Raw genomic sequence first — 16,098 nt, 5'->3', positions numbered from 1 at the left:
CATAGTAGGAACAGGTGCGGCAGAGGTAGACTTGTTCCAGTGACCAGCGCGCTCAGTAAGGAGACAATGGAGGGAAGCTAGTAATTAGGTGGATACACACAAAGAGAAGAAAACTGGGTGGGGCATGTTGATCATGAATGAAAGACACAGATTAAAAAAAAAAAGGTAGAAAGTGAACATTAAAAAAAAAAAGCAAACTTCTAATTTATTAATTTGCTAAACAAAAATTTTAATAACAAATAATTTGTAAATATGTGGAATAATCTGCTTAGGTCCATGAGGTTAAACCTGGTCAAAGACCTCCCTTAACTAAATGTCCTAAATGTGAACAGAAGGATAGATAGAATTTATTTCAACAAAATTCAGTTAGATGGTCCACTTGCGGCAAAAAGGAAGTGAGAAGAGATGTTCGTCTCTTATATACTATTCACGTATTAACCGATGTCACGTATCTCAACCTCCTGAAGAATGTCAAGCCAGAATTTAGACCAGCATCAGTGAGAACAGGCTACGTTCAGCTGCAGCACACGTTAAATCCCGAGTAGCCAGAAACCACTGCCCACCCGACAGACCTGCTAAGAAGCTCTAATTGGTTCATTTTCTTTTCCTTCAATTAATTCTCTAATTAGATCAGCAGTACAAAAACATGATATAGGTCTTAGATAACTGTTTTATGGTTTTTCCTTTCCTGATCTTGTCCTTTTATTAATCAGCCCCAAGGAACATGGTCTTTGGAGTTAAAAAATCTGTGTTCCTCCACTTCCTAGCCTTATACCCTTGGGCAAGTGGCTGAATTCATCTGTGAAACAGGAATAGAGAAGCACCTAGAAGATCTGTTGTAAGATCAGAGATAAAATGTGAAAAGACACAGTGGAAAGATCCTTGTGTATGCAAACTCTGCAAAGGTAGCCAATTGCTAGGGGCATAGCATGGCTACCGAGTCTGCTGTGTCCAGCTCAGCATGGCCCGAGCCTCCCCTGAGCTTCATCTAGCCCAGCCCCCAAACCAGTAAGACTCAATACTTGGCACTTAGGAGTCCAATAAATGATAGCAATTACTATGTACAAAAATGCAGTTCCAAGACCTCTTGTTCAAGAAAGTACAGTGATTTACCTATGGTTATATTCAAAATAATAAAGGTTAACCAATCCCTAATATATGTCAGATACCAGCTTAAGTGCTTTATGTATATTAATTAGTTTGATCCCAACAAGAACCATCTAAGGTAGACACGGATATCCTTCCTATTTTATAGAGAAGAAAACAGAGAAATCAGAGACATTATGTAATTTTTCCCAAGTCACATGGCTAGGTGGTAGCAAAGACAGCGAAAATGCGAGAGTGGTCTCTGTGCTCCCGTCTCTTAGCTGGCAGGCTATATTGTGTTCCCACTCAGATTGTAGACTAAAATCTGAGCCTGAAATGCAAAACCACTGTCAATTATTTTTGTTTTTGTGTTGATAAATTGTTGTTTTGAGAAATATGTCTTCCAAACTATTGCTAGTTACCCATGCTGTCAAAATTGAGATAGCTCAAAGAAAGACACATTGGGAAGATCCCTGTGTATGCAAACTGCACAGGTAGGCAGTTGTCAGGGCACAGCGTGGCTGCAGCCTGCTGTGTCCAGCTCTGCATGGTCCGAGCCTTCCCTGAGCTTCATCTAGCACGGCCCCAAAGCCAGGAAGACTCAGTTCTTCCTGATGCCTAAATACAAACCTCAAGTGACAAAACAATGTTTAAAGACTTGCATTCACCTAGAATTTTAGAACAGGTTTCTAATAAATGTGCAACAATTGTAAAATACTGCAAGAGGATTTCTAGAGCCTTAATTTATTTTTAGAGTGGGATTATAAGTAATAAAGAGGAAAACGTAAATGAGCAGTAAACTCATCACCTCGGGAAATGAGCTGTAGGATTTTGTTTCATATAGTTGGCTGCTCTCTTTGCCTAAATTGTCTCTTGTGTTCCTTCTAAACCAGCTGAAATCCTGCTCATCCTTCCAGGCTTGGTGCAAATGCTACCTCCTCTGAGATGTTGTTTCTGATCCCACGATTGTATTTAATCACTTTTTGCTCAGTACTGCCATAGTTCTTGGCTTATGCCTTTGTTTTGCCCTTATCACCATCTGCCTGGCCTTATAGTTGTTTGTCTCCACCACCTCCTGGAAATTCTTGAGAAGCAGGAATCTAGAAGGATGGGGTGTAGCCCGATGCTTAAAAGCAGGAGCTTCAGACTCAGACTTGGACCTGACTGAGCTTGGATCCTGACTCTGTCACTCAACTTCCATAAGATCTTTGGAAAAGTGGATCATTGGGAATCTTACATTTCTCATCTCTCTTTTGAAGATAATATGAGGGAACATGTTCTGGGCTCAGGCTCCTGGATTCAAATCTTGGGCTCATTATTTGACCTGTTTATGTCTAAGTTTCCTTTCCTATAAAACAAGGAAGAGCATAGAGCAATTATTCCATAATGAAATTGTGCAAATTAATTAATTTATGTAAATTATCTAGAACAAGGTATGTGGAACAAATAAGCCCTCCATAAACGTTAGTTATTTTTAATGTTATTATCCTGTCGAACTGTGGTGAGGAAAACATAGCATCCTATTTGTAAAGAGGTAAGCACATGGTAGATGTTCAAAAAATGTGAGCGATGACCGTGATCTCCTGGTGCTTTGCACAATGCCTCGTCTTTAGAAGGTGCCCCCCCCCCCAATTATTGTTCAGTGGAATGCAATGTTTTGTAAGGGAAGTATTACACTGTAAAAGCAAGGGAAATGGTAACCAACTTATAATCAGGCAACACAGGAGAGCAAGCACAGACCTTGTCTAATTCTGAGCAGTTGCTTCTCCTGTTGCTTGAAAATCATCTTGCTGCTTATGTGAAGAAGTCATATCTTCATCAGTAGGTTAAAAACAAAAATAAACCTCTGTGCTTAGCACTCCCTTCAGCTTGCCTAGCATGCCACATAGAGGGTAAAAATATCAAAGAAGATATACTAAAATCTTCCATTCCCCCACTGGAGCCTTCAAAACAGTCAGGGCTTTATGATCATCCATAGAACACAGATCAGAAGGAGAGTAGAAGTGTGAGCACAGGAGAACACTGGCACGTTTGGCCTCCTGAGATTGGTTTTTTTTCTTTTAGAGAAACATATAAAACAATGCTTGATTTATAGCAATTCACAAAGTGTGAATGGATCTGACGAGCAGGTTAATGAAGGCCTCTGCGAGCTACAGAAGCAGTGTCCTTACAGAAATGAGACTGTTTTTGTCAATTGGGGCATTTATATACAATTTCAATTCTGAACACAGAAAACTGATCACACAATTTACATGACTGTTTTTTTTTTTTTCTAACTGGGCTATTAGAAATATAGTGGCTGTATTTATAAAATCCAAAATCAGTACAGATGATCAAATCCATGATCCAATAGAACAACCAAGCATTTAGAGTCAGCACTCTCCTGGAACAAACCCTAACAACCAGAGAAGATAAAGATTCTCTCCTTATTGAAAGCCACTTTAATACTTGAAGCAACCCACTTAAGGGCAATCTTGTCATTGAACCATGACATAATGTTGTGCTAAAACTGAATTGTAATCACTAAATTCTAGGCTGGTGCACATCATTTACCTGGTACAGGTAAAGTGGGTTCATAAAACTTTTTTTTTTTTTTTAATTCTCCATCTCTGTAGAGAAAACAGAGTTTCTACAAGGGTGTAATTTGATTTATTTAGTCACAGTATGCATGGCAGAACTGACATGGCTTGCAGAGTGGAATGTGAAGTAATTTGCCAGAAAGCACTTAGAATCCCTGATTTTTCAGCACATACCACAATCCCAAAAAACCCGGAAGTAGATGAATCAAGAATTCTGTTTAATGGCTGGCTTTGTATACATAACTTGGTGGAGTAATAAATAAGTACTTATTGAATGCCTTTATGTGTGTGTTTTCTGCATTTGGAGTCTCTATTTTCCAAGCACCCAGCATCTGCTGATGTTCCTCTCCTGGTCTAGAAGGTGATTCCTCCTCCCCGCACCTGTTCTAATGCTGCTTTTTTTCCTTCAAAATCTGACTTTATTTAGTCTTCCCTGGACAGCCTTTCTTGACTACTCATTCTCACGCTAATTTGATCCTTTACACCATCTTGTATATTCTTAGAGACCCTGAAAAATAGCTTAGCTTTTAAGGATCTTTTGAGTGACTTCAGGAGTCTCTTAGTTTGATCTCTCTAATTATACTTTAAGCTAATTGAAGGCAAAGAGCAGAAGTTTACTCCTGTAAATATGCCTCCTTTCTTATTCAGTTTATTTAGGTATTTATTTAAACAAACAAACACTTGATTGTGATACTGACATGGGCACACTGCAGAGATTTTAGAAGATATAGGAAAGTGTAACAAAACAAATACAAATCGTACCAAGTAGTGAGAATCACAATAAAAGATACAGATACCTATGCTTCCAATCTTGTTATTTCGCACACACAGACAGTTAAATAAGGGGTATGTTATACATAAAGTTTGTTATGCTGCTTTGACAACTCTCATAGTCCCTTGTTTGATGAAATATACTTTTGACATGATTTTTAACACCTGTATAGTTTTCCATCTTAAGAATATATGTTTCACTATAAAAATTAAACAGTACATGCCAATTGACTCTGAGTTGGAGATGAAATACACTGGCTTGAACTTCTCTTTATCCACCCTGAGTTTGAGGAATTAGAAGAAAAGTCAAGAAATGAGATGGGGAAACAGAAATCAAGAGGGTTAACTATCTGAAAACATACAGTGGCCACAATGCAGAAGTAACTATGATGTATTTCTGCATTGTCTTTTATTGATTTTTATATGATAAAGCTTTCACTATATGACTAAGGAAATTATAGCAGTTAATATAGATTTATTGACTTCAGATAAACCTGAAAAATAAAGCAAGGGTCTGGTAAACAATTTGAACCTCAGATTAATTAGTCTTATTTTATGTACTAATAACATCTGCAGAGGAGGAATTGCTGCATTTCTCAATTCAAGAGGAAAAGGTCTCCGGAAAAAAAATCATTCCATAAGTTTATATACTGATGCTTAGAAGATAAAACAGCTTCACGAAAGGCAAAGGATCTAACAAGAAGTTGGCTTTGAATCCCATCTCTCTCTGTCCTTTACTCACTAGAGTCTCAGCAACACGCAAGCAGCAGGGCTGACGCTACTGTGCGAGGTCAGGTATGGGTGACGGGGAGGGAGACCAGTGGGGCCCTGGGGCTGCGATCTCACTGACTGAGCCCCTCTTCTACCCTACTATTGTACTCCTTTGACCTTGGCATTCTGGTAGCCCAGCAGAAGGCCCTTCACTATTCGCCATTTCCCTTTTTACTATGAGACCAGATCAACTCATAACTTAGTCTCATGTCTGATCAAACCAGCAACCTGACTGACAACCCCTGAATCCCAGTATTTCCATTCTTACGACCCTAATGCCGGCTGTGTAAGTATCTACTCCAGCCCCCTGCATAAGTCCCTCTGGACACAAAGAGGCCTTCCTTGACCTTCTATATCCATAACAGTCCCTCCGTTCCCCAAGTCAACTACCTCTCCCTCAGGCACATTCTATATAGTTGCCCTGTTTCTGTCTACATAGAACTTAACACTATCTAAAGTTATTTTATTTATAAGTTTTCTATGCTCCCAACACAACTGAGATGAATGAATGACTTGTACTTGTTAGACTTCACTCCAGCCTCTATGTCCCCACATTCCTATCATAACTGACATGAGGCTGTTGACACATAAGAAATGTGCTTCGATGTACCCTGTATCTGGTCTCTTGGCTTCCACTAGGTATCAGTCATCAAAGTGTAAGTTATTTCAAGAATATGACATCACAGTGTCAAATAAAAACCACGAGGACCACATGTACATACACATGCCATTCTCTCCTATGTACTTAACATGCACTGGTGACTATTGCTTTGGATGCATATGTGGTGTCCATTATAAACATATGTAAACACATTCTTCTAAATGTTATATTGACTCCAGAGATAGAAAGTGGAGGCACACGACAGTAAACATTATAAAAATAATTGGGGGGGGATAAACTTAAGAAATGGTTCATAGGAATTTCTTTCCTGTCATATCTTTGCCCAATTATTCATCTCTATAAATTTTCCACAATGCTTTCAAGAAAGAGCTGTAACCAGATTGTAAAAAGTGCTCTCTCTTCTTAAAGACCAGCTTTGTTGAAATGAAAACAATTTCATTAAACTGTAAGCAAAAATCTGTGTTCTCTTGGGTTTTTAATTATTTTTCTCTTTGTGAAAGTAAAAAGGGTATCAGTACACTCAAGTGAAACAATGAAAGACGTGGAATCACAGTTGCAGGTGTAAAGGTGAATGACATAATTTAAATGCGGTCAGCCGCTGGAAAGACAGTCGACAATGGGCAAGCAATACTCATTTTTTTCAGTACATGCTTATCTTGTGCTATCAAGAAATTTTTAGCCAATTAGCTTGCTCAATTGACTAAGCGCTCCTACCTCATTTACTTGAATAAAGATGTAGCAGAGGAACTTCAACAAGATAGAATGATTTTACAGCAGCATACAAAGCAGAAACAAACCCCTGATAGAAAAAAAAACTTGTACAAAGCAATAGGACACCTACAAAATGAGTGTGACTGTCTTCCCAACTTAAAAAGCAGGGCCACTGAAACTCTCAATATACTTGAATACTTTGGTTAAAAAAATCAAGAATCAAATATAAAAAAAAAAATTTAGTTGGAAAATTAGGTAGGAAAAAAGCCTGTTACCTTATTCTATTTTCTTTCCTAGATTTTTTAAAGATGCTTTGCTTTCTTTCTGAGTAAATAAATATGCACATTCTTAAACAATGATAAAAATATTTAAGAAACTATTATTGTCCCTTTATTAATTATGAAATGAAGCCAACTATATAATAGTTGAAGTCTTGAATAATTTGTGAGATTAAAAAAATTCAAAGAAAAAAAGTGACTAAAATATACCGTGAAATCTACAGGGGTTTAGCTGTAATCTCCTTGAAAGAGTAGTTTAAAAAAAAAAAATCTTCCAGAAATGGTACAGTTGAGGATCTTAAAGTGCTACAAGCATAACAAACAGTTTGCGAAACAGTACTTTCCTGGATGAACAACACAATTCCCTGAAGATGCTAAATAACTTTCTCTGGTTTATTCATCAGGCTTTTCTTGCCATATGACAAAATAAAATTACCTGTTGTTAGGAATTCTAGTGTATTTTTTGAATACATGTGAAAAAAAGAATATCAAAGTTTTTTTTTTTTTAACGGGAGGAATATTCTTAATGAATAAATTCTCACAGCTGCTCATCTCTTAGATCTATTCAAAGCCAGAAATGTAAGCAACAATAGCATTACTCCTGAACTTGACTGTGATTTCAAAATAACTAGTATAGTTAGGTTTTTAGACAAGATAGATTAACTTTAATTGAAATAGAAGAGAGGTATTTGGCCCAGACATGCTGTCTCTTGAGAGCTGGCCCCTACGTTTGACCAACAGCCTCCACTCCAATTGCTTTTGCTCCCTTCAGATTTCTCTGTTCTCCAAGATACAAATAAGAAGGTGTGATTTGTGTTTTGAAATATACTGGATTAGTCTAACAAATCTTCATTTTTCAGAAGTCCTGCTAAAAAGGTAAAAAATGAATTTCTTCTCTTAAAGAAAGAAAGATGGGTAGATAGAGGCTCAAGTAGCAAGAGTTACAGTCAGTGAGTCAACACGTGCCCCAGGCCTTCTTTGCTACTCAGCTCCCTTTCTGAAAACGAATTTTTTCTATATGTGACAACATCTGACAATGCTCTAGAAAAATAAATAAAGAAAAAAAGTATAGTTTTATTGGTGTTACCACAGAAGTTTCCTGAGTTTTCACATTTCTGTCTGTTTCTCAATACCTGGGAAAATTAAAAAAATCTAGAATTCTTAACTTACAGCACCATTTAGCTACATTTATTACAAAAAAAAAAAAAGTTTCAAAAAATGAGTTATACAGAAAACCAGAATGCTGACAATGCTAAATGTTGGTGAAGACGTGGAGTAACTTATATACTGCTGGTGGGAAAGCACGGTGGTACAGCCGCTTTGCAAAAGAGTTTGACAGTTTCTCTCAAAACTAAACATACTCTCACCATATGATCCAGCAGTTGTGCTCCTTGGTATTTACCCCGCAAATGGTGAAAACCAATGTCTACACAAAAGCTTGTACACAGGTGTTTCTAGCAGCTTCACTCATAATTACTAAAACTTGGAAGTTACCAAGATGTCCTTCAGCAGGTGACTAGATAAATAAACTGTGGTACATCCATTCAACCTATGCTAAAAAGAAGTGAGCTATCAAGCCATGAAAAGATATGGAGAAAAATTAAATAAAAAGAAAGAAGCCAATCTGAAAGGGCTACATTCTGTATGATTCTGCCTGACACTCTGGAAAAGGCAAAACTATGGAGACAGTAAAAAGATCAGTGGTTGCCAGGGGTTAGGGGAGAGGGTGGGATGCCTTGGCAAAGCACAGACAACTCTCACAGCAGTGAACACACTAAGTATGATACTACAATGATGGATACGTGTCATTATACATTGTCCAAACCCAAAAGAAAGGGTTGAACCCTAATATAAACAATGGGTGACAATAATCTCTCACTGTAAGTTCATCAACTGGAACAAATGTACCAGTTTGGCAGGGGATGTTGAAAATGGGGAAAGATATGCATTTGTGGGGATGCAGTTATATGGAAAATTTCTGTAACCTTCTGCTCAATTTTGATGTGAACCTGAAATTGCTTTAAAAATAAAGTCTATAAAAAAGAGAAAACAAACAAAACAGAAAATTATGGTCATTATCTCAATACGTTCAAAACATGCTTCAAAATGTAGTATTTTGAGTAAAGGATATAAATTTGAGACTTATTTCATTATATAATGCAAATGTATATTGTTTTTAAGTTGGGACTTCAAACCACTAAAAACTACTAGAGACAATGAATGCATATATTTCAATTTGCTCATAACCTTGTAAAAATATATACTAATATTTAAAGATTTGGATACCAAAATGTATCTGGTGTCTGCACATGAAATTGAATACATGCATGTACAATTCCATTCAGAACAAAAAAAAAAAACTTCATTACAGATACAATGTAAAGACACTGGTGAACCTTCAAAATATTTCAGAACCATGAGAGAAAAAAAATACTCTCTCTAAATAGTTCATGTGAACCATATTTCTACCCTCTTTAAATACTATTTTGCAGCTAATTCCTTAATGGCGTTTTGCAGTCATGCCAATTTAAACAAAAAGCAGCTCCTCCTCATTAACTAAGAAGTGGACTAGCCTCAAGGTGCACATTTTCACTTGATCCTTTGATAAAGCTACACATTTCTACGTGTGACAGATCTTTAGAGTTGCTTAAGCAAGTCAAAGCTTTGAATTAAATTCTCAAAATGTCAAGGATCTCCCCACAATATCAAGATGGAAGAGTTAGGGGACAATTTTGAGTGAATGAGACTGAAAGGCACAAACTTTGAAAGTGGCAGCAAGGAGGATAAAGGAAAACTTACATGAGCCCAGTCTCCAGCCCAAGGAGCAGATAATTAGACACATGGATTTTGAGAAATGTTGATTAGCAATAAATCCAGTCACTTTATTAGAATGAGTGCTGGGCACCGGATTTGTGGTAAGCAGACCTGGTTGAGTGGCACAACTCCATCACCACTGAGCCTTCAGTGCTTGGTCATGAACTGACCTGCCCCACAGCTCAGATTCTTTATTTACAAATTGGGGGAAATAATACTCACCTTATAGAATGAAATTTCTTATAGAACAGTATTCATGAAAGCTTACAAAATATATAATGATATAACTAACGAACCTAAAGTTGTAAACTATATGTACAAATGACTCTAATATTTATAGCTATAAATAAATATGATGGAATTTCTTACCAAGGATGAATTCCAACTGTGGTTCATTTGGAGACTTCTGAATACCTATGAATAGTAGGAACACATTTAGAATAAAGACATCGGACTTGTTATCAAAAATATGTCAATATATATTACTTTCACCCTGCCCAGACTGTATAAACGCAGTATTTAGCAGGACAAATAAACTCAGTTATAACTTTCCAGACTTATACATAAGGAGTTAGTTCTCAGGGCAGGGCATTATAGCAAAACTACATATGACTAAAAATCTGACTGATCTATTTATCTCCATAGCCATTAAAAAACTCAGAAATATTGGTTTTGTAAGCCATGACAAATATAAAACATGTTTTTCAACTGTTCCTCTTTCTTTTGGATACATGTAGACAGAGATGGAACCCTCACAAAGGAGGACCTCACCGAAGTCCTCTCTTACACTGATTCCTCTTTCACGCCCCTTCAGCCTGGTGTTAATAGTAAATTATTAATTAAAGGGCTATCTTTGCTTAGGTTATACAGAACATGATGGTGATTACTCTGTCAACTTATTGATAGCTCAAATCAGCATTCGGTTAGATGTGTCTATTCCTTTCTTTGGCAATTAAAAACATGGCTAAATAATTTAAGATGAAGTGGGGGGGGGAAGTGAGTCAGAACAAAGGTAAGGAGATGGGAACATCTAAAGGTTAGTAGTTAGAAAGATAAGGCTGTGGCAAGTGATAATGTGGTAGGTGGATTCTCAAAGACCACACACACAGCGCAGGGGCTTCCTAAACAAGAGTGGATGAGGACTGGGATGACATTTGTTCCAACTCCTGGCTGCCCAAAGAAGCAGAACTAAAATTTATGGAAAAGTAAACCAGTGTGCAGTAAATGTAAGAATATTTTAAAAATTATTTTCTTGTTTATTTGCACGGGTGCATTCAGATACAATTTTAGTTTATTAGCATTTGGTCATGAATACACTGTTAGAAACACCTCTTTGTATAAAAATCATGTTTTTTTATTTACAGAGTTCACATTTTTTTTTGTACAGTAACCATTTATTTTTTTTTCCTGCTGACATTTAACAATGCTATGGTTAACAATTTTAGGCTTTCTGAGAGAGGTTGAAGTGACAGTCATTAGGAGGGTCTTTGTTAATCTCAAAGAGTGTGGATTTTTGAAAAAGTTATTAACAATTCTGCTGGAAGCTCTGACAATCAAATTTCTCAAAAAAATGCATCCAAACAATACCATTCCCTAAAGATTATTTTTATAATGTAAATTAGATGAGAGGTTAGGCATATGTTTGCCTGTGTTAAATAAGTGGGCAACAGGAATCTTCTGAAAAGAAAAGAAAAAGAAGATGAAGGAGAATTAATAAAACAGCCACATTTAGGCTAACAAATCGCTTATTCTTATGCTTGCCCTTAAAATGGTCAACTGACCTGACTGACCACTTGCTACTTACAGCTCCAGACCCGTTGTTAAAATAAAGCTATTAATTCACTCTTTCCACTTTATTCCAGTAATCAAAAGTAATAATTATACTTGGCTTCTGAGTTGTTCAACAGGGAGAAGGTCACAGAACTGTAACCTTACAAAATACCAAGAAGACCACGCCTTGGGCGCTTGGAGATAAAGAGATCGAAAAAGTGACAACCGCTATCCTCTACAGAGTTCGCTGCCTGGAGACATTATGACAGCACTGTAAGTCTTCTGATGAGAAAATGATTCTGTTGATTGTTATCTATGCTTTATTGTTTAAGCCATGGCTATATAACCCCACCCTACCCCCAAGGTGGGCTCAAAGTTGTGAAGGCACCAGCCTGCTGTGAGTCCCCTTTACCTGGCAAAGTAATAAAGCTGCCTTTTTTCTTCTAAGCTCCAAGACCCCGTCTCTGAGTTTCAATTTGGCTCGTCAGGGACAGGGCCGATCTTTCAGCAACAAAGACACAACTTATGTTTAACAATAAAACCCAAGCTCTAGAATTTTAAGCATGAGAGAAAACATAGAATTCTTCTGATGATTTTAATTAGTGGAGTAGCACAAAAACCGAAGTTAATGTTCAAATGCAAATCTTGGCCAAATCTCCAAGCTTGCTCTATTTACGTGACTAAGCGCTCTCAGGTGTGGCAGTGACAGTCTGGGCATCTAGTGAAACCACGGTGCCCTAATGCTTTCAACTCAACTGTCTTCGGTTTTAAAGAGAAAATTTCTAGGTTCTAAAAAAAAATAATTCCACATGAGATTATAAAAACATTAAAAAGAAAATGTACTTAAAAAGTACTTAGTGTCTTAACACATGTTCAAGAACTACGATTCTACTATTTGATATTTAACCATTTCATAGACTATCATCTACCCCATCTAAGTAAAGGATAGGAGGCATATCGTAGACTCACAACACTGAAATAAATGGTGTAAAGGAAAAAAAGTTGGTTAATATGGGGGTGCACACACACTCACTTGTGAACTGAAAGTCCCCAGGATCATTTGCCTGGGGTGCGGGAAGAAAGTGCTGGCCTTCTTCTGATGCTTCTTCCTCTTTGATTTCCATGATCTCAGTTCTTCTCAGTTCTTTAAATCTTCCAAATGTTCACGCCCAAATGTCACTGCCAATGATTCCTCGTTTAATACAGACGTATCTTCACACGAAAGTCTGGATATCCCACTCTGAAATTCTGCACTTAGGAAACAGCAACAGCAAACATCTCAGTCACTCCAGAATTCAGGATGAAGCTAAGAATTAAAGTCAGGTAGAGCCCACAGCTACCTTCATGTGAATTTCCTTCCTGCCTATCCCACTTTTATTATTACAACCAGTCCACCCAATTGATGTACCATAAAGTCTGGGTTAAATGGGTATTCTCTGTGCAGTCATTTTATGGTCATATGAGGGACTTCTAAATCCTGAAAGGTTTATTCTTTCTCTTCTAATTCATTTTGTAAAATAGCAGACAGCTATAGGGGCTGCTAACTTAATATGCACCTAAATTAGCAACAAGAGCAGGTACCATCTTGTCAAGGCACCAGCATGCTTTGCCAAGGTGAATATCACTACCACTCCTCCCATTAGAATTGCTCTTTACACTCATCTCTTCATCCACCCTTGTTAAAGCATTATTCGTGGGCACACGGAGATAATTTGGCATGAAACTCTTCTTCCAAGATGAGCCAATAGGTCGTTCAAGGGAGTTTCCAACCTCATCATTATCCAAAGAGTTTCTTGCTGCTCTGCTTAATAAAGTTTTAATCGTTTAATGATTGGGGTATATGGTGAAAAGAGTGAATAATAATTCTAAAAAGATAAAGCTCCAAGGAAAATAAAAGTAATGACAAAATGATGCAAATTAGCATGGGGAAAGAAAGCCTCCAAGAATTTAACACTCTGTTACACAGACAGCCGCAAATAGCTTCAAATTCATTTTGATATTTAGCATGATATACATGACCAAGAACGAATTAGGAAAAAAAAATCAATGTTGCTTTAAATCAAGTTGCCAGCTGAATTAAAATGCATAAAAATCTTTAAATGTCTACCCAATGCTATTTAATGAGATAGCAGCAATCGAGTTTGGTTTGGAATACTGATTTAGTCTCCAACTTCACAAATCCACAGACTCACTTGTTGTTCTTAACAAAGCAGTCTCATTTATAATTCGGCTCTAGTTTTTAAATATCATCTGGCAAAAATTAAATCCAGAAAGCATCTTGAATCTTTAGAAAATATTACAATAAAGTTGCAGATAAACACACATTGGCTTCCAAATATACAACTAGGAATACTTTCTGGGGTAAAGGACCATTGCACTATCAATAAGACCAAATCCATCAATTTGAAAATTATATCTGATTTATTTTTATTGAGTTATAGCTGATGTACAATACTATATGTTACAGGTAAACACTATAGTGATTCACAATTTTTAAAGGTTATACTCCATTTATAGTTATAAAATATTGGCCATATTCCCTGTTTTGTACAATGTATCTTTGTAGCTTATTTTATACATAATAGTCTGTACCTCTTGATCTCCTACAACTATATTAGAAATAAAAGCAAAAATAAACAATGGGACCTAATTAAACTTAAAAGCTTTTGCACAGGAAAATAAACCACTGACAAAACAGAAAGACAACCTATTGAATGTTAAAAATATTTGCAAATGATCTGCCCAAAAAGGGGTTAATATTCAAAATATACACACAGCTCATACAACTCAGTATCAAAAAACCAAACGACCCAATTAAAACCTGGGCAGAAGATCTGAATAGATATTTTTTCCAAAAAGGAAATACAGATCACAAACAGGAACATGAAAAGATGCTCAGCATCACGAATCATCAGGGAAATGCAAATCAAAACCACAATGAGATATCACCTCATCTGAATGGCTATCATCAAAAATTACACAAATAACAAATATCATTGAGGATGTGGAGAAAAGGAAGCCCTCCTACGCTATTAATGGGAAGGTAAATTAGTGTAGCCACTATGGAAAACAGTATGGAGATTCCTCAAAAAAAACTAAAAATAGAAGTATCATATGACTCAGCAATTCCACTTCTGGGTATATATCCAAGAAAAACAAAAACACTAATTAGAAAATATACATGCACCTCAATGTTCATAGCAGCACTACTTACAATAGCCAAGATATGAAAGCAACCTGAGTGTCCATCAAAAGACGAATGGATAAAAATGATGTGATACATACACATACATACACACACAACGAAATACTACTCAGCCATTAAAAAGAATAAAATTTTGCCATTTGCAACAACAAATGAACTTGGAGGGTATTACGTTAAGTGAAATAAGTCAGGTGGAGAAAGACAAATACCATATGATATCACTTACATGTACAATCTAAACAATACAGCAAACTAGTGAATATAACAAAGAAGAAACAGACTCACAGATACAGAGAACAAATTAGTGGTTACGAGTTGAGAGAAGGAAGGGGGGCAGGGCATATAGGGGTAGAAAATTATATTTTGAATTAAGATAATGCTTTCTACTTTCCTTTTTGGGCTATTTACATTTGGAAGTTTTTTTTTTTCTAATAAGAACAGACGTATACTTATTACACCACATTCTCTTAAGAAACTATGACAAATGCCTTAGCATTAGTGGAGTAATACGTGTGGAAGACTGCAATGTATATGGGACTGGGATACAAGAAGCTTGTTAACTTCACTATACTTCTTGACCAAAGATCCAACCCCTAATCCTGATTAGTCATCTCAGAAATTGAAAAGGGGCCCTAAATAAGGCAATATTGATGAATCCTAGCAAACTAATAACCCAGCACACTAATGGTGAATAATTAATAAATGTCAACTCTGTGTGTGGGTTGTGTGACTTGTGTAATCTGGGGGTGAGTAGAGAGGGCTGAAGTAAGATGCCACAAAGGCTCATTACCATGGTTCCATTTTAAGCGAACTACGCATTCAAAACTGAAAAATGAATTCAATTTCAGAGAGAAAGGAGACACGTAAACAAAATAAGGATTACATGACAACTTCTTATAACTCTATTCATTTTCATTCTATCTTTGTTGCATTTGAGGAAGAATTTCAGATTTGATACTATACCAAGGCACAGATCTCAAAAGGAATCAGTTGCATCACTAGCAAAATTCTAGAAAACCAAGCATTTCTAGCAGGGAAATACAGCATTTACCCATGGTTATGGTTAGGTGCAGTAGTTCCTTCTCTAGGTCTGTCTGGAAATTTTTTGGTTTAAAGAACCTGCATAAGAATAGATTGAGGTTTTTTACATACTACACAAAAATTTAAAATAGACAGCCAGAAAGACCAAACTTAATTCTTAACGCAGAAATAAGTCACGTTAAACATATCTTAAACAGAAGAGCAACATGATCATGTTTGACTTTTAGAACGTTTACTGGGTGTCAAAGTAGATAATATACTAGAAGGTGGCAACTTGATAAGGAAATCAATCTGTTTGGAGGTAATTTTATTACTCTAGAAAAATTAAATAACAAAAAGTGTCTATTTCAAAATGCAAGCAGATAACTAGAGAAGAGAATCTGGATTCAAAAAATTATTAAATAGAATTACCTAACCTTGGTGATGGAATTAGATGTGATATTAGAGTTG

At 36.5% G+C, this 16,098-nt stretch overlaps 1 protein-coding gene across 9 annotated transcripts in view; it reads right to left on the bottom strand.

Annotated features, from left to right (window-relative positions):
* INPP4B (inositol polyphosphate-4-phosphatase type II B) overlaps positions 1-16,098 on the bottom strand; it is a 661,544-nt gene that overhangs the window by 317,594 nt on the left and 327,852 nt on the right. For 8 of the 9 annotated variants that reach the window (XR_010383803.1, XM_064493334.1, XM_064493311.1 and 5 more), the window contains exons 4-5: positions 12,436-12,650; positions 10,002-10,046 (exon numbers count right to left, since the gene is read on the bottom strand). Coding sequence is in view for 8 of the 9 variants with exons in the window: in XM_064493334.1 (XP_064349404.1) it covers positions 10,002-10,046; positions 12,436-12,526 (136 nt within the window). In the remaining variant the exon portion in view is untranslated. Of the gene's footprint in view, positions 1-10,001; positions 10,047-12,435; positions 12,656-16,098 lie in introns of all 9 variants that reach the window. The other variant, XM_064493318.1, reaches the window with a different exon arrangement.

This window comes from Camelus dromedarius, chromosome 1 (genome assembly GCF_036321535.1).
Source record: "Camelus dromedarius isolate mCamDro1 chromosome 1, mCamDro1.pat, whole genome shotgun sequence".
NCBI lineage: Eukaryota > Metazoa > Chordata > Mammalia > Artiodactyla > Camelidae > Camelus > Camelus dromedarius.
Note: the sequence above shows the minus strand (reverse complement) of the source record. Positions and strands in the feature narration are given on the sequence as shown.